Source organism: Fulmarus glacialis, unplaced genomic scaffold, assembly GCF_000690835.1.
Source record: "Fulmarus glacialis isolate BGI_N327 unplaced genomic scaffold, ASM69083v1 scaffold11792, whole genome shotgun sequence".
NCBI classification, from domain to species: Eukaryota; Metazoa; Chordata; class Aves; order Procellariiformes; family Procellariidae; genus Fulmarus; species Fulmarus glacialis.
Genome location: NW_009197201.1, coordinates 59,367 through 79,166, shown reverse-complemented (window position 1 = coordinate 79,166; position 19,800 = coordinate 59,367). Strand labels below are relative to the sequence as shown.

The window sequence follows — 19,800 nt, the reverse complement described above, 5'->3', positions numbered from 1 at the left end:
AGGACCGCCAAGTTCCCAACGTTGCATTGCTGCCACGCTTCCACCCAGGGCCCCCTCCTGAGAGGTGCCAGAGGACACACTGTGCACGTCGTCCTCTGTGCGCAGCCCGGCGAGCCCGCGGCCCCAGGCGTCTCCCGAGCGTGCCATTACCGCTTTCCTGCTAGAGGCTCTCGCTTTCTCCGAGGGAAGGGCTCAGCTCATCAGCGTGATTCGCTTCCTACCTAACTGGTTTCAATCAAAACGAGAGGGATAAAGCCTTAAACAAGGTTAGTTTTAGTAACATGTCTTTGCTGCTGCAGAGCCGGAGAGACAGGTACTGACCAGCGGAGTCGCTGGGTGCAGCAGCACCCTCCAGGACCCAGCCGCTGTTAGCTGACGGCACCCTCCGCTTGCCCACTGTGGTTTGGCTGGTGCAGAGCCATCAGTGCAAGCATCTACTGCAGCGGTAACTCAGGGCTTCCACTAAGGTATTAATTTTACTACATACTACAACACAGCAATAGTAAGCTAGAGCTGCAATCTAAATACACAACAAATATAAATGAACTCATATATTTCTGCAATCTTCAAAGTATTTCACCTACTGAACATTAAGATTCAGGTCTCTGAGGCAAACTAGGCATATGAGACATCATCACTATACGAAAATCTATCTACCTCAGTGGATTTCAAGATAGATATTCATATATACATACTGCTTTTCATTCCCATACAGTGAAAACTTGCTATCATAAAACCTGTAGAGATCATGGCAACTTTAAATTATCAATTTTTTGCATGTGTTAAGATACAGTCATAGCAAATGAAAGAACGAACTCTTTTCTGCCTCAACATCCTGCCAAAGCATGCCTACTTCAAGAAGTGTCTCTACAAGTTTCCTTAAATATTCCTGTAAAGACAAAAAAACCCTAGATCTAATTTGACCAATTTTCATTACAGTTCTTGCCACACAGTAACACAGTACATCCGTAATTGCCCTTGAAGAAATATAAGATTGTTTGGTGTGAAACACTGGCAGCCGCTGTCTTTGCCCATGCCAACTGCTGCAATGCGTGCACGGTGACTTTAGGTGGAGAAGAGTGCAGTGCTACACTCCTACTGCTTCAGGACAAAACTCATGTTTATACTATTAAAAAGTGAACACTCAGAAGAAGAAAGGACCCGATATAAGTTTGGGATGAAGCATTTTGTAAACAACTTCAGGCTTGGAAATGAGAGATTTAACATGAAAGTGTTAATGATGTTGACAACATTATAATAAATGCCTGTAACAGAACCTTGACTAGAAACCTCCAGAAGTGTTTGGAAAGCCCATAGTAAGACATGTCTAGAGCTCCTGGTAATGACACATGATATTATTTTATAAAGCTCTCACAGAAATAAAATAGTCCCTCTTTGAGCATTTCTAGAAACTTCCAGAGTTCTCAGGTGTCATAACAATGTTACTGCTGAAACTCACCAGGACTACAGCTAATTCTCTTCCTCCCTCTCCCTCCTCCTCTTAAACAGATGAGAAAGTCATCACATTTACTGTAGTCAAACACCAATATCACCAAACTTCTTGGGTATGTAAAACTACTTACCTCAGTACTACCTCAGATTCTTACCTCAGATGATTTTGAGTTTTCATAATATATACCTTGAACTAAGTCACCAATAGCACTTGAAATGAGTTCCACAACCTGTAAAAGAAGAGGAGAAAAAGCCTTACATCTTTAATTGTCACCAAATTTACTAACAAAGCTACTGCCAGATTTCCAGAGAGAAAAACGGTTGTAACTTTCCTTGCAAAAAGCTAGTTGTGAAAGACTGCAGGATTTACTGGGACATATTCTGCACAAGCACGATCCTGTCTCTCTGCTAAAACCTCTACTACAGTAACTCTTCTATCAAAGTTTTAAGTTAATATAAATGAAAAACAAGACTCTTTTTTTTTTTTCCTGAAGCGTGAACTATGGAGTGTATTCTCACAAGGACGTTCACAGAACTAATAAATCCCAGTTCATGAATACGAGACAGTACCTCATCTGGGCTTTGTTTTGTTTTGTTTTTTTTCCTGCCAAGTAAATACTTCACAATACCTCTCATTGGGAGCTGTTAAAATTCTAATCTTCGTGGCTAATACAGAAAAGTCAGAATCCATAGAAAGGTAACCTTTCAAATGTGATCATTTGGTATTCGGGTGCCCTGGGAATGCACTGTGGATGTATTTAGTGCATGGCCTGAGGCTCAGCTGTACCACATACACTGAAAGTCTGCAACACGGGAATGTTTAAATCAGATTTATCAATCTGTATTATCTTCAGGGTTCAGACTTTTTATTTTATTCAAGCGAAGCCTAAAAATCTGAACTTGATCCAGAATGTAAAACAAGCAGTCCACAATCTCCCTGGAACTACTGTACAATTTAAAGTCATGCACATGAACTGTCTTAATTGGAACAAAATACCCGGATTTATTGTAAAATTAGATGCAGGCATTTCAAATAAGCACACCTTAAGGCTACCCCTTTAGTAGCTCACAAAGTTTTAATTTCTTGAATGTTTAATTTCCTATGCATATAAGTCTATATCTGATTCCTCTTTTTGCTTCCTAAAATTCAACGTAGTTCTTATTGAATTAAAAGATTTAGTTTCAATTTTTATCACTCTTGTAACTGAAGACAAGAAGTCAAATGATAAAATCCCTAACAGAAAGATATTTTAACATTTAGGCATACTTTATTTGATAATAAAAACACATTTGTATGCTACTTTTGAGTACTAGCAGAAAGGTTGTGTGTTTTCTTTTTTTTTAAAACACTGGTTGATATACATATTCATATACACAGAGCAAGCGCTAACTTTAGAAATGGTGCTGATTAAAAGTCATGTTTTTTCTTGCAGTGCATATGGGTTAATTTGCAAGATTTATAAAAACAGACAAAAAAAAAAACCCCTCACGTTGCCCTTTAGGAAACTAGATACCGAAGAAATATTGTAGCAATATGAGCTGCAGAGGAACTGAAAGGACAATGATCACTAGTGTTGCCAGATGTGTTGAGTTATTTAAGTGAGGAACAGAGAAAATGAGGGGCTTTTTTTTTTTCTTCCTTCTCCCCCTCCCCCCCATCTTTTTTTTTTTTTTAAGGTATCAGATAAGCCCTATTACCAAATCCAGGAGGATTGAGTATCGCCAATAGGTCTATGAAAGTCTGTAACTAAATGCCCAGGATCAGATTGTATTACAGTTTATACAAGCAACATCCCAAGATTCTTCTGATGGCTAGGACACATAATACAGATCAATCACTCACTAAAAAATGTTATGGTTTGTGAAATGGTCTGAGCTCAGAGACCTACACTGGTAATACGAACAGGAATTTACAAAGACACTGAGTCCTACTCTAAATGTCAAAGTGATAGTATGAACTTTTAACAATGCATCTGGCTCTGGATAACTAGACCTTTTCCTCTCTCGTCTGAAACTCTACACTGAGCAGGACCCTGTTTTGGGGTTTCTTTTTTCCATCTCTCCTCTCTCTTTTTAGTGCAACTCTACTCTCCAAGGCAATTTTAACCGACTTAAAACAATCTCAGTGAAACATTTGTGAACAATTGTACCTCTTCCTCTTATAGGTTATAAAACATCTTAGGAGAATTACACATCCACTATTTAGAAGAATCCATATATTAAATACCATTAGGCCTTTAGTGACATATTGAACACTATATGTTAGCGAGAATTTAGTATTAATATTACCTCCCTTCTTTCCAAATATCTCCCCCCTTTTTTTTTTTAATAATGTTTTTCTAAGGTAAATGCAAGGCCATACAGATCACTATCAGGAATGAAATTCCAGTTTCAAGAGCACAGTGGGATGCTTGCATGAGGCTCTGTTACTTCATCAACCCTTAATCCGATCTATGAAAAGCATCTGCTGCATAACATCAGTGGCCTGGGGTCCTGAGCATTGCGGAAAGCAATGAAAAATGAGGAAACCAGGTAATTTTCCTCTGTATCCCAAACTGACATAGAGGAAGAAAAATTATTACCGACTCAGTAGTATTCATGCAGTCAATGATACACTGACTAGTTCTTATGCAGCGCTTTTCATCAGAAAATTTGAAAGCAATCAACATCCCCTGTAAAATTTATTCCTTCCTGTTTTGTATAAGGGGAAAACAGTGACGGGGAACTGATTTTCCCCAAAATCATGCAGCATGCCAGTGGAAGAGCAGAAAACAGTATCCAAGCCGTCTCTATTCTGATGGGTGCCCTTCTGCCTGACCAGTGCCCTGTTCCACTCGCTGATGTTTCTGATAAGCAAGTTTGAAGAGCAGGAGAGGTAGATGAAAAACCAAGGGCTCCCAATTGCTTTTCTTCTCTTCTCATTTGAAGACTGAGTTCCATTTTAAACAAGTTCAAAGACAGGGAAAGGGAAGAAAGAACTGCCAGAATTAGTGCTTGAAAACAGCAGCGTCTTGAGACCAAAGGCAGCCTATTCATAATCTCTCTTCCCACTGTTTTTCCACTCCTCTACACATTTTTTGAGAAGCTTGGTCCCTCTCAGGTACTCGAGATGAGCAGGAGTAACGTCAGATTGAGAGAAAACAAACTTCCACTCTATTTTTCATTTTCCACTCTGCATCAGCATCTTCCAAAGCGCTGTTTTCTGCTCCCCCGGAGTGTCCGCAGGGCTAGGAGCAGCCCAGGGGATGACCTGTTCCTCATAGGTGACAAGTGCACATGCAAATAATCTCACGCCCTTTAAACACATGTTCTGCAACAGTTCTGCCAGGGTTTGGTTTGTGGTTTTTGTTTTGTTTTGTTTTTTTCCTAATGAGGTATTACTTCAACACCTTTTGTAGAGATGCGATGTCTTCCGTTTTTAAAAGATCAACACAAAGGCCATCAATTTATGATGAACATGGGGAAAAGAAATGGATCATTAAAGCTAAAATCTTTCCTACTATTTAGGCAGACTAAGTGTATAACATGATGTAAATTCTGGACACAAGCATCTGATGCCTGATTCTATAGCAAGATAGAGCTCTGACCTCTCCAATTTATGCAAATATGAAATAGTCCAGAAGCCTGTGGTACGTTTCAATGCCAGAAGAGCTCTGTAGGCTTGAAGATCAGAAGCCTGGTGAAACTTAATTTGCTCTTTTCTGGTATAGTAACTTATTTGTCAAAAATGCACAGCTTTAGCCCTTCAAGGTTCTTTAAATTTACTTTGACTCTAGTTTCTCAAGCTCAGATTTTCTAAATATTGATGGAAGAAATAAAACAAAGCAGTAGTAATTTTCTTAGTGGTTGAGAAAATTACTCAGGACGTTCAACCATCCACACTTCCTCCCTCCTTTTCCTGAACTCAGACTAAATCTTTCAGGTAGTTTACTTAGGACCCATCTATAAGATAAATTCAGGGTTCAGAACTCGCAAAACATTCAGCCCACATGACATAGAATAGGGCCATGCGTTCACTGTCATGGGTACAGCAGCCCGGTTCTTGCCTGCAGTTGACTGCCCTGGGAAATCCAGCTCTGTCTATAAAAAACAGCCATGTATTTTAATTAAAGTGAAACTTTCAAGCTAGAAGGACCGCAGGGAAGTCACAGAATATAAGACATTTTCGTAGAACACTTTCTTCGAAGATAGAAGATACAATTCAGACTCCTTCAAGCACAGTAAAAAGAATGGATTCTGGGCTTCACTCATCCTTCACGAGATTTCTAAACACCCTGGATGAAAAGAAGACATTGCTGCCATCAGTTTAGCAACTGAAGCACTTCGTTCCCTTTACTTGTCTTCGAAATATTTTGTTTAAAGTTCACTGCAACATAACTCTGCATATGTATTTTTTCCTGTTTTTCATTCTAGTTTAAAAAAAGGAATGAATTTGAGCTCCATTCAATGTGTGGTCGTTTTATTTTAAATTCAGCAGCTGAAATGGAATTGATTACACAGACCACCCTATTTCAGAGTAATAACACAGTGTCTCTCCAGACTCTACTGGATATTTTCAAGGGGAACATCGGGGAAAGGATGAAGCTCCTGCAGGAAGATGGGAAACAGCACTAGGAAGAACACAGCGATGGATATATCTTTGTTCCTCATCCTTCCTGATTTCTATTTGACAAACTTCCTTAGCTTTGCCAAATTCCTTTCAAGAAGTAATTCCTTCCTTTCTTAGTCTTTCTCTTTCTGTCTCTTCGGACTGCTCGTCTTGAAACAATATCCTTTCCTCACACACCTGCTATGACAGACCCTACTCCTTGCTGCTGATGCATAGACTTGAAAATGTAGCAAGACTTCTCTATAGAAGTAAAGAAGAAAATTAGATAGTCAGGAAACATTAAATATACAGATAAAAGTTCCTTCAACTTGCATTTGACTCTCCCCTCCTTCCCCCCAACAAGTGTTAATTTTTGGAAATATTTCCACACTTAAAAATTCCATGGAAAGTTATTAAATATTCTCCTGCATTTGACACAGAAACATTGCAACACTAGGAAGCTAAAGATGAAACTCAGTAAACAGCTGAAATTGTATTTTGATTGTTCAATAATACCTTAAAAAAAAAGGGAACAAAAACTCTAAGGAGTTCCAAGAACACTGGAATTCAATTTTCTTTCCAGGTAATCTCCTCAAACATCATTAGTCATACAGGTAACTAAGTGTGCCAGTCTACAGAATTTTTTTTAATGTAATGATTATTGGATCCTATTGGATTTACTATTTAAAATCCTGAGCCTTACTATTTTTTTGAAGCTGTGCCTCTCTCGGTTGAAACACACAGAAAGGACTTCTCACAGTTATTTGCTTTCTAGCAGGTTTTAAATGCTCTTGCAAAACACATTTATGGTTTTCTTCACTCTGTTAATGATGAATTAGTAGCAAAACACAATATGCAATGTAAACACATCACCCAAACCCACTGCTTGATAAAAAGGTACATCCTAGACATAAATCTCTCCAAAATAATCAGCTGCAGTCAATTTGAATATTGTTAGTATTGTCAAATACCTACCTTAAGGTCAGTCTATCTTAAAGATTTTCAACAGTGTTAAGTTGCTCTTTTTATGCTGATGCAACACTATCCACAGAAGGGGTTTTCATTAGTATAAAGACTTTTAGTGCATAATTCAGTCATTTTCCTTAACGATAACACAACCAAGAGAAGAAAAATAGTTTTCCCTTCTTTACCTCCACATGGTACTTTGTACAGTGGATTAGTATCTTTGTAGTTCCAATGAAGCAGATCCTTGCACTGAAGCACTCAACCAACTGTTGATGAGTGACTCAGGTTAGAGAAGTATGTGATTTCTTCAGCCTGACCCTTTTGGACCTGATAATTTCATTGTTTATTTTTCTTTTATATAAAACAGTGAACAAATAAGGTATCGTGACTACAGGGCTCTGTAGCTACAAAACCCACCTCATCAATAAATGACACAGGAGAGCATGGCTATAAAACACTATTTCCAGTCATGCTGGTGCAGACAACCGTTGAACTGGGGTATGTTCACAAATGAATTGTGGATTAAACTGAATTTTAAAAAAATCAGCCCCAAGTTGACAGAAATTATACCTGCAAGTGGTATTAACTATTTTGCATAGACTGTATCTGCATAAGTGTGAATCAGAAGTAATATCATTTAGCATCTGACAGATGGAATCAACTAAATGAAGCTGCAGATGTTTGTTAAACCAGCAAATCAACAGTCCCCTGTACCAGGAGTAACAGCAATCAGATTCTAGACTCCAAGTGAAATGCTGCTAAATTTCAAAACACTAATATTAACCACCACTTCCAGTCCATCCAAAGATTCAATCTTCTTGCTAGCCAACAAGACATCAAATACCTCAGCGTTTTGTTTAAAAATACAATTAACTCATCTACATAATTCCTATAATTTTATGCACTCTACTGTATTATTGCACTGAAGCCACTCCAGCTGTAAAGCACTTCTACTAAAAATTTCACCCTAGGAAGGTTCATCTTAAAGATGAGCTTTACCGCAGTGCAAAAAGAGGGGAGGATACATAATCTATCACCCTATTTACAAGATATATATTTTTAACCTCTCCTAGTAGTACAATGTGTATGAACACTTGCTGGGAATGAATAAAGAAGAGGGAGCCAAATTTTTCTCAGCGGTGCCCACTAATAGGATGAGGCAATGGGCACAAATTAAAACATGAAATTCCATCTGGACACATGAAAACACTTTACTGTGAGGGCATCAAACAATGGAACAGGTTCCCCAAAGGGGTTGTGAAGTCTCCATCTGTGGAGATATTTAAAAGCCGCCTGGACATGGTCCTGGGCAACCTGCTCTAGCTGACCCTGCTTGAGCAGGGGGCTTGGACTAGATGATCTCAAGAGGTCCCTTCCAACCTCAACCATTCTGTCATACTAGCAGCAGGTGGAGGAGAACCACAGCTGATTTTGCATACTCACATCTGCAGCACCAGTAATAAAAGTTTTTCTCCTCTTTGAAATAATAAAACCAAGGCTACAAAGCTGGTGCAAAATACTCTCTTAGGGAAGGGTTCAGTTTACTGATTGTACTGGGAACAGATTTCCCTTCTACAAATAGTTAAGTTCTTGGGAGACTAAGAAAGGCCATACAGACAAATTTTAGATTCTTATCACTATTGCTAACAGCTTTGAATTGCAACTGAATCATCACAAAAATCTATTTTCACTTTTAAAAAGTGTATTCTCTGTTGAAGTTGTATTCCAGGTGGACAGCTGACTATACACTAACCCCTGTGATCTCCAGTCCTTCTGCAGAATTGTTTATTAACCATCTTGTCATGAAAGTCCACCTCTAGAACCAAATATGTCCTAAGATCCCACCCATCCAAAGATGGATGTTAATATGTATTAAATCCTCACTCAGAAAAAAAAAAAAAAGGCTGTTTGAGATAATATTGTTAAGACAGTATTTCACCAGCAACAGATTTGATTGCTTTTTACGCTACTACGCACTCCTCAATATGAATCTTATTATGTTTAAGAAACAGACTTTAAATAAAGCCAAGAAAACAGCACTTGTGATCTTCCACTGCTTCAGCTATAAAAAGAATTAAGTTGGCATCGCAAATATTGCTCATGGAGGACATCACTTTCCACAATTTTATGAAAATCCATTTTCATTTTAAAATTTGTGTATGAGCGAAAGCTATTTAGCAATGAATTCCCCCATGATGATTATTTATGGCTGTGAAAAAAAAGAGCTGTAATGAACATCTCTACTTTAAGAAACCCGGACAGTGGCAATACCTATTCTAAGTAGGTGGTGAATGAAGTAGCAGAACTGCTGGCTCTTGAGAGTTCTTTCTCACAGTGTGGATCTCATGCAGAATAAAACATCACGTACCCACAAGTTTTCATTACTTCAATTTCTTAGAATAGATTTTGTTTTCTTTTGAATATCCATTTCCTACATATTCTGGCAGACATCAACATCTTGGATACAGTTCCTTGTTAACAGTTAAAGAAATATCAAACTGAGCCACTTTTTAATGTTTGCCTCAAATCTTTGAAAGGCAATTTCTTCTTTTAAAAAAAATACAATAAGAACCTTTCTTCCATAATTTGGCCTTAACATTCAATAAAATTGATTTTTATATATTTACACACATACACATGATATGCATATATATATATGTATATCAAAGCCTGCAAATATTTTTGACTCCTAAACCATTTGTCTTCACCACTAGACAGCTGCCAATTCAGTGTCATACATTAACATAGCAAACAACAGAGGGACAGACACTGCTACCCCAACTATCCAGAACACATTTCCCAGGTATAGCGATTATCTTGAGATCTTGGATGATCTCTGACTTTCCTCTCAACAGAATCAGCTTTTTCTTCGGTTTCTTCAAATTAGTTTTCTTCACTGATGCTCAAGAGTCACCTCTGAAAAGCCCTCTCTCTTTCATGTATAGATAGCATATTAGTATTTTCCAGACCATTCTGTTAATTAGAATGAGGCATACAGTAGTTCTATCAGAAAAAGAACTACTTAACCACGTGTTAGAAGTAGCTGTGTGCTTTACCTCTGCGGAGGACAATATTTATCTGGAATAATGACAGGTATTCGGTTCAGGAACTCAAGTAGTAAACTTTGACTTTGGTTTCCTGGGCAGACCAGAGAAGCAGAAAGACGTGTCCAACTGCTACTATGAGGAAGACAAATTCAGATGCAAGTTGAGGAAATTGTTAGTAAGATGATTTGGAGGCAAGAACATTAAACGGACTACTGTGCGAACCAGTATGAAAATCTTTAGTATTCTATTGAAAATTCAACTGAGTGGATAACTTTTTCCTGAGACTGTTACTTGTTCAGTCAACGTAGCATTGAGACAGAATTTCAAACACTCACAATTCTGTCCTTGATAGCTCCATGCCTCAATGCTTTAAAAATATTATTGCAGTATATTTTTGGGAAAGAGCTTTAATCTTAGACTTGATGATTCACAGTGATACTTATGACTATGTATTTTGATATCAGTCTCAACCTCAGCCCTTCCATGTTCTGCAGCAGTCAATCTGCTACAAGGCACTGTTTGTAAGTCATACATGTCCATAAGGGAAGTGGCAGAAATCACTCTTTTTTCTTTTTTTTCTTTTTTTTAGAACTTTTTTTTCATGCAGAAGTGGGAAGACAGAAAACAGACTGAAATCTAAACATAAAATTTTCCAGCACTGCCATGGCCAACAACCACAGCAAAATAAACTCTTTCAATACAGACCTATACTACCCCAGTGGAGTCTAGCTTTGGGAAAGCTTAACATAAGCATTAGCTTTAAAAACCAGTACAGGTGCAAAAGGCCGCTAAGGTAAAGGATAGACCTATTTGAGGAATGCACTGATTAAGAATCAAAACAAAGTTAAGCGGTTGTAATCTCAAAGCTGACATTCACTGCAATGCAATAGAACTCTTACAGATCAAAAAGAAGAGTGTTTCCAACCCATTACCACAATTACAGATTAAGTCTAATTTTTATAATTTCAATTAAATTAATACGTTAATAAACTGTGTCACCTAATACTCTAATTTAACTTCTCCAAAAAATTACTTTTCGAACATATAACCACAGCCATTAAGGTAATGAAATTTTACAAATATTTCATTATATTGCCGGTTATAGACAGCAAAAGTGAAATAAAAAAAAAAATCTGTAAAAGATTCAGAAAACTGAATGCTTCATTTGCTCACGAGTTATTTTAGGGGCTATAAATTTACTTGTTGAAAACAAAGGCAAATGATGCACTTGCTAAGAACTGTTCTGCTGACACAAGCACGGAAAGGGGCAATGGGAAGAGCACAATGCAGTAATTCGGAGATTCACTAGCATCATTCTACAATTTTATCATCATCACCACCACAAGAACTGTTACCTCTAATAACAGCTTTTTTGCTAGACAAAAGTTTTAAGGCAGTAGCGTGGGAAAAATTTGAATAGCAAGTACTGATTCTGATAGATTTTCACCTTTTATCTCTAATATACAGGGTTTTTTTTTTTTCCCCTAACGCTTAAATACTTTCATCAACTATTACAAAGAGTGCCTTTTTGCTACCAAAGGAACTTCACATGACTGTCAACAGAACTTTAGTAAAGAAATCTTAGTAAAAAAAACCAAAAACTTTAGTAAAGAAATCCAGTCTTTGAGAACATTGGGCAGAAAAAACGATACATGTCCATTAAATGGACATAAAGCTTGTTTGAATTACAATTACAATTTCTTTTATGTTTTACTTTAAGGTAAACTAAGACCAAATTTACCTCTCAGAAGTGGATGCAAATTAGTAAGTTTTGGTGCACCCTAAAAATAACTATTAAAACAAATAACAGTTTTCTTAAGAATTTATTCATAATTATGTATGAATCATAACGACGTATTTCTCAGTACTGAAAGTGTGTTTGCATTCTCCAATAAAGTCTATGCTAAGTTGTATGCCAATATTGAGTACGTTTCTCAATATTTTAAGATACTGAACTTCTTATTTAGGGTTGCCCAAAGAAGAGCTTTATTCTGTAATAATGCAATCATGATGGCTATGTTATCTTATGTCATCCCACATTAGGTTAAAGGTTGAAAAACATTACAATTCTTGCTTGGTTTTCTTCTCCCCCATTTCCCAGATAAAACACTGTTCCTTAAGTGTACTTTTCCATAAATCATTTCAGAGCTCTTTCAACTTATCTGTATTTTTCAGTAGTGTCTGGTTTTGAGACACGCCCCCGTGGCACTCTAAAATACTAAACTAGAATAAAAATACTCAGCAATATAGATACTATCCTACTCCCTATCTAGTCCAGTACGTCACCATCAGACAGTGCCTCAGTGGAAGGTACAGCAAGACAGACAAAATAACGTATTTCAGAAGAGCTCTTTATCCTGTTCTCTAGAAAAAATTTTGAAGGTTGTTTTTCTTCATTTTTTTTTCTCTCAAGAACTCAACTTCACTATCAAACTTTATAACCTGGGTCTCTTAATCCAATCTGATCTCTGTTTCTTACCAAATTAATGCCTCAGTGTGATCTAGCAGCTCTGTGAGCTGATAATTTTTAAGGTACTCATCTCTAACAGCAGTTTGTATCAGGGAAGAAAAAGGACGTAGGTAAGTGAGCAGAGGTGAAGAATTAAGAATAATTGAAAGCATATACACAATTTGAAAATGGTTTTATCAGCTTCAGTTTTCTATTTTAACAATGTAACTGGGAGCAAACACATTACTTCTGGTTCTCACCTTTCCTCCATGATTTTTCCATCCTGCCTTCTCAATACAGCTACTGAATCTCAGAAGGAAAATTCAGATTAAGGGTAATTGTTTATTTTATGTTAAATATAGCAGAGTATTTACGGTTAAGATTTTCCAACAGAGAAAACAATGAAGAATAGGTCTTTCAAAAAAACTTTCATTGCTCTGAAAATAACTCATGTCACAACTGCATTTACCAAGAAGCACCTTCTACTCACCCAAACAAAATGAAAAGCACTGTTCTGAGGGACAGTAATTTGGACCTATTACAAGTCAGTGGCCGCTAATGGCTGCCTTTACATAGCCAACAAGCCATTTCCTTTTAAAAAGGATATTTCTTATAGGATTCTTGATGGTATGCACTCTTCATGTTCTTTAGAATAAGTTTTCAGTTTTGAAGAGAGGACCGGAAAACTGCCACTGATCCTCGGAATCATTTCTTTAGCCAATCCATGATTTTTCACTATTTTAATACTTAAAATATTTTTTGAAAAGTTTATATTCTTCTCTTGACATCATTCAGGAAAAGAAAAAGCCTGATACAAGTACTACCTTTCTTAAAAGTTATTTAAAAATTATAACTGTAGATTCTAGCTGACTTGTTTGTCAATTCTTAAAAATATCAATTTACATCAAAAGAGCAACTGGCATAATTCCAGAAAGGGGACACTCTCCATATCCTTCACTGGTCAGCAAGGAACCAAGTTCCTCAAGTTCAGAACTGAGCCTTCCCCATAGGACCACAACTGATGCTACAGAAGGAGAAACCATAGTTCAGGATAAGCAATTCTTTTAAGAATCACAGTGTACATTCAGATTGTTGCAATAGGAAGACTTACATGAATAACTTGTTGATGTTTATGCAAACACAAGGCCTATTTTGTCAACAACACATTTATGCCTTTAGGAATACATAAACTTAACATAAGGAAATGCATCCACTATGTAAGTACTACATCTGTGCTATTGTTTATTTATAAACAAATAATGCTTAATAAAACAATGCTCTATAATGTGGTCTTCTGGCAGAGCTCTGCATTGACAGACAAGGTTCTTAAATTCAATTCCAAGCTTTCAGGCTGTAGATTTTGAAGTGCTTCTGTGAACAGTTTAATCATTCCAACACGAGCTCACTGAATTATAGTGGGAAAAAGAGAGTCATTCTTAAGATTTCAGTAAGAATTACAGAGAACACTACCATTACATGTATTTCAGGTTTTTGCGCTAGGCTTTTGTTTTTTCCCCCCTTTCTTTTTTGGGGGTTTTTATTTTTTGTTTTGGATATGTTGTTTTTTGGTGTTTTGGTTGGTTGGTTTGTTTGTGTCTTTTTTTTTAACTACAAAGGGATGCCTTCCTATCAGTTTATAGAGTTGCAAGCAATGAATTTACAGATTATTTTATCGTTTTCTTTAGTCACCAGCACATTACAGTAGGCATTGCACTAAAATGCATCATTTCATCCTTCTGAAGTTTTACGTATCACTGTCTTCAGAGTGTGGGAGGATCAAAACTGGTCACAATTACATCTTTTATGCATCCTCTCCATAGTCTCATAAGACAACTGATGATTCAGATGCTCTAGGAAGCTCCAGCTTTAATGCTGCAAGAGATTTGTTCCAGCTTATCTGTGATATACTCTGAAAAAGCATATTATTTGATAATATTGTGGTCAATATTCACACATCACTTGTGTTAAAATGTCCATATCACGTATCTGGCTGACAGGTGACAAAAATGCCAATTAATGCTTGTTACTTTTGCTATGTTTGCATCTGAATGCCACCCTAAAAATATTAAAAGTGAAGGGTACTTAAGCAGAAATCAAAGACAAAACTAATACTTTCTGCTACCAGAGTCAAAGAAGCACTTCCATGCAAAAAAACTTGCTGTTAGCAGTTTCACCCCCACATCCTTGGCTAGGCAAAGCGAGATAACAAATGTTAAAGATATATTAACTGATATATTACCTTATATATTACCTTATATATATTACCTGTTAAAGATATATTACCTATACTGTGTTCAGTTTTGGGCCCCTCACTCCAAGAAGGACATGGAGGTGCTGGAGCATGTCCAGAGAAGGGCAACGAAGCTGGTGAAGGGTCTGGAGCACAAGTCTTATGAGGAGCGGCTGAGGGAACAGGGACTGTTTAGCCTGGAGAAGAGGAGGCTGAGGGGAGACCTCATCGCGCTCTACAACTACCTGAAAGGAGGTTGTAGCGAGGTGGGGGTTGGTCTCTTCTCCCAAGTAACAAGCGATAGGACAAGAGGAAATGGCCTCAAGTTGCGCCAGGGAAGGTTTAGACTGGACATCAGGAAAAACTTCTTTACTGAAAGAGTGGTCAGGCCTTGGAACAGGCTGGCCAGGGAAGTGGTGGAGTCACCATCCCTGGAAGTATTTAAAAGATGTGTAGATGAGGCGCTTAGGAACATGGTTTAGTGGGCATGATAGTGTTGGGTTGACGGTTAGACTTGATGATCTTAGAGGTCTTTTCCAACCTTAATGATTCTATGATTCTATGATTCAGATGGCAACAAAGAATCAACCCTTAAGCATATCCTTTTACACTTCTTAATAATTTATTCACATATTTATTTAAAACTGCATATAGTCACATATCCCACAAGATTGTTGGGAGGTACCTTATTTTGTTAAGCAAGCATCATTTACTTTTCCATCTCTCCCACATATACATGTTTATGGTGACTTTTACAAATATCTTATCACAATCCTAGTATCAAAACACTGCAACCTCACAATGAGAAAACCCATCAAAATAACCCCCTCATCCCATATAAACACACCCCAACCCAATAAATCAGCACATTACCAGGCATTACAGTGTTCTTATTTAAGCAGCAAAAACCAACCATGGTCTTCCTTGTCAAAGCTTCACCATTCCTATACCCACCGCTGATATACCAACTACTAAAAGATCCAATCCCAATCCAATTCCTCTTGGGGTTCAATTCTGTTCTAAAATCCATGGATTAGCAATGTCCGATCTACTACAGGATGCAGTTCTGAAGTAAGGTTATATCCATATTATCTTCAATCAATAACATAATTTATCACCGCAATCAGCAGGTCAAGAAAAGTCACCATCCAAAATACAAAGTAGACCAAAAAAAAGGATAGTTTATATAAGGTGACCAAAAAGTTAACACGAATGTACAAAAGAATTGTAAATACATGTGATCTAATCAATCTAATGCTTTGTAGCTGTAAAAGTTTTTTGAAGAAATTACTGTTCATTTTAAACATTTTTTATTATCTGAATAAATGTAGAACTTTGCCGTGACTACAAAAATGTAGCATGCAGTTGCATCTGCCCTTCAGTACTTTAAGCCTCAGTCAATATCAACTTTGTAATCATAATTAATGTCTCATAATTTCACAAAGTAGAAAATGACAATGCTTTCTTCTGCATTATTGTGTGTTCAAAAAAAAAAATTTTAGATGACTATAATAGCACAACAGCAGAATTTATCTTACAGGAGGCTTCCTAACTGACATTTCAAGAAATCTTGAGCCCTTGTACCTCAGATATTAAAAAACCAAACCAAGCCAAACAAACACCCCCCAAATCCTTCTTTTGCATAACTTGAGCAAACATATGAGAAGCATGAGCAGTAGTTTAAAAGAAACCCCCAAAACCACAAACCCTGAGTCTTGAATCTTGTTAACATCATTACAGTTATATTCTACGACAGTAGCAAGAAGAGGAAAATTATTACGAATTAACAACAACAATTCCTATATTTAATGTTATTTAAAAATCAAAGTGTTACCTAAGGCAATTACCTTGCAGCCTTTTAATATCTACAGGGAAAAGCCTAAGGGAAAATAATTGACTTTGCTAATTTTACCCTTGGCAATTACGAAATAGCTCTGCATTTCATTACGACTACAGAATTTCACATCTAATTGTCAGCCCCGAGAGAAGCACAGAGATAAATGCATCATACACCAGCTTAGACAAGAATTTAACAGCACAATAAAATTATCGTGGTAACAGTGGTTTCAGCTAATGTTAAAAACCCCTTTAGTTTAAATTCTAGTCTATACAACAGCTAGGCATGTCTATAGAGGTTACAGCCTACCATGGTCAGTACCATGTACAATACAATGCTGCTCACTTCACTAGACAATTTGCTGAGCTACCAAATAAATGCCAGCAAAAAAGCGGTACTGTGATTTTTACTCTGTACATCAAAGAAAACAAAACATTATGAAGGAAAAAAGTCACAGTTATTTCACACTGCTGAAAAACAGATGCCAGATTTGAAAATTCATCATTTACAAAAGAATAAATACAGTATGTTTAAATCATTGCACCTGTCAAGAGATTTCTATAGCTTGTACTTCAATTTTTCTAACTTTGCTAGTAGGGTTAGACGTATGAAAAAGAATAATTTACTAAGTCAATCAGTTTCCATAATGGCATCCCACTTATCGTATGTAGAAGCTATGAAAGTATTTAGATGTCAGAAAAATGAAAAAAAGTGCTAAAATGTTTTGGCAGAATTTTCCGACATGCAGTATAATGATTGCTTAAAAAAAAAGGAAAGAAAGAAAAAAAAAAAAAGTATTTCTTTGCACTTGTGCTTCATTTCACTGTAGGCTTGTTTCCTGGCAAGTCTTCAGGGATTATCCATTGCTGCTGCAATACTTAATGATGTACTAAATGCAAAGTAATAGGTGCTACATTTTATAACAGTTTCCTCTTATGTTGAAACAAAAAATTGATGTAGGGTTAAATCCTTTGGTCTGTCTTGAGAATCTTACTAAGTACTAAAAAAAAAAAAGAATGGATACAAATCAACAATAATTAGTGAAATCAATTGCACCCCATTTTGGTTATGGTATGACTAAAATTTTGCATTATTTAAAATTTTTTTTTAATACTTACTACCAGTTACCACCATAATGGCTTAACCCACTATTCCAGCAGATTGACATCTAATTTTCTGTCTCTTCTCCTGAATCTCAGCTCCGTGTTACAAGATGACACCACTTTTGAGAGAAACTGTCACACTTATGATCAAAGCAGTACAGAAATACTCAAATACCATCACGAGGAGCTTTAGATGAGAATCTAAAAACAATAGACTCCTTCAGCTCAGGATTAAAACTATGTCGATTATTGACAATTGCACGTGTGACAAATGTTTATTTTACATTACGATATGGCAGCAATCTTCAGACATATAAAAAGTACCCCTGCAAAGAAGAATTGCTCTCTGTTTCCACTGGAATGGCACACACATAGTCACGCACAGCCATACACATAGTCAGGTGTTACAATAGATGGCACAGGGATGCCCAGGAATCTCTCTCCACCACGGAAGGTTTTAAGAACAATCTAGACAAACACATGTCAAGAATGATTTGGTGTAGCTGATCCTGTCTGGGGAAAAGAACAACCGACTACAGAGATGATCTCTTAAGGTCTCCATCAGTCTCATTTTCTAAGATCACACGTATATACAATTCATTTGTCATGAAAAACATTTCCCTGTAAAGTTTCAAACAGTTTGGCTGAGCAGCTGGATTGCAGCTGCGTTTTAGAAGCCAGTACATCCACTGTACTGTTAATAGGGCAATCCAATACTCAGGGGCATCCAAATGCCTAACAAAATAATTTCATTAAGAATAAAAAGTCACCTGAGTGCTGTATAGACAAAGAAATGAAGCCTTTTCCCCCAAGAATTCCTTAAGACAGACAAACCTTTCACAAAGAACACGGTAAAACAAAATAACAAACCAAACATGTCTTCAGCTGGCAGTCTGCCAGAGGTGTTGTATTCCATCATGTCATGAGGATGCCACTGCATATACGTTAAATTCACCAAATTAACCACTCATCCATTACTACCTGTGGCTACATTGCTTCAGAATGTGTACTAAAGGCCTCACCACAGTAATTCTATAGGACAGTGGTAAACATTTCACAGCAGCAGCAGCCCTGTCAATCCATCTACAACTACAATGTAAGTATGCTGATTTTTAAAGGATGCTCCATGTATACATACATATCGTAAATGCTGATTTTTTAAAGGACCTCTCTTTTGGAAGGCTCACTAATAGTTACTTGCTCCAGCAGTAGAAGAATTTTTTTCTTTTTACCTTGGTATTCTGTAACTGCGCAAGGCTTGTGCAAGCATTTGCTAGAAGAAAATCTCCACTCAAAACAGCCATTTTATTTCCAAACTGCATATCCTTCAGCGGGCCATCGCATGACTTGAGCTCACCAATATTTACTATGCCACGATGCACCAGAAAGGCAGTGTGGATCAGTTCCGTAATCTCAGCCAGACTTCGTTGACTGAAAGCAAAGAAAAAGAACAATTATTTTTGATGCCATGAATAAAAATATAGATTCTTAGGGGAAAAAAAACCCTCACAGGTCATGCTATGTACTAAACAGATATTTTATTAATTATCGTGTAGCTGTTCTATTTACCTCTAGAAGCCACAATCGGCAAGTGTTAAGCCGAGAGAAGTATCTCATCAGGCCTCTAAGTATTTCCAGGTAAGCCGCGGGTACCACAGGTTCCATTTGGAGGAACGCTGTCCTTTGTTAGAAATCTTTCGCAAAAAAACCCCTAAGTAATCAATACAGTCCCATGGTGCTTTCTTTTTTTGTTTTGACTTCTAGAAGCTTGAGGGACACTGACATGAAGAAAATGCCAAGCAGAAAGTACTGATGGGAAGGAACAAAGGATGTATCAGCAGGGGAGTCGCAAGCAAGCCGATCTGAACACCGTAAGAATGCTGCAGTCAATGGCTGCTCAAATTAGAGTTAAATTAATAACAATACAGTCCCATGGTGCTTTCTTTTTTTGTTTTGACTTCTAGAAGCTTGAGGGACACTGACATGAAGAAAATGCCAAGCAGAAAGTACTGATGGGAAGGAACAAAGGATGTATCAGCAGGGGAGTCGCAAGCAAGCCGATCTGAACACCGTAAGAATGCTGCAGTCAATGGCTGCTCAAATTAGAGTTAAATTAATAACAAGACAC

General features: G+C 37.2%; 1 protein-coding gene across 1 annotated transcript in view; it reads right to left on the bottom strand.

Moving 5' to 3' along the window:
- PDSS2 (prenyl (decaprenyl) diphosphate synthase, subunit 2) overlaps positions 1 to 19,800 on the bottom strand; it is a gene marked incomplete at its 3' end in the record, with an annotated part of 56,920 nt that overhangs the window by 8,775 nt on the left and 28,345 nt on the right. The window contains exons 3-4 of the mRNA XM_009572458.1: positions 18,905 to 19,103; positions 1,608 to 1,682 (exon numbers count right to left, since the gene is read on the bottom strand). Coding sequence (XP_009570753.1) covers positions 1,608 to 1,682; positions 18,905 to 19,103 — 274 coding nt within the window. The remainder of the gene's footprint in view (positions 1 to 1,607; positions 1,683 to 18,904; positions 19,104 to 19,800) is intronic.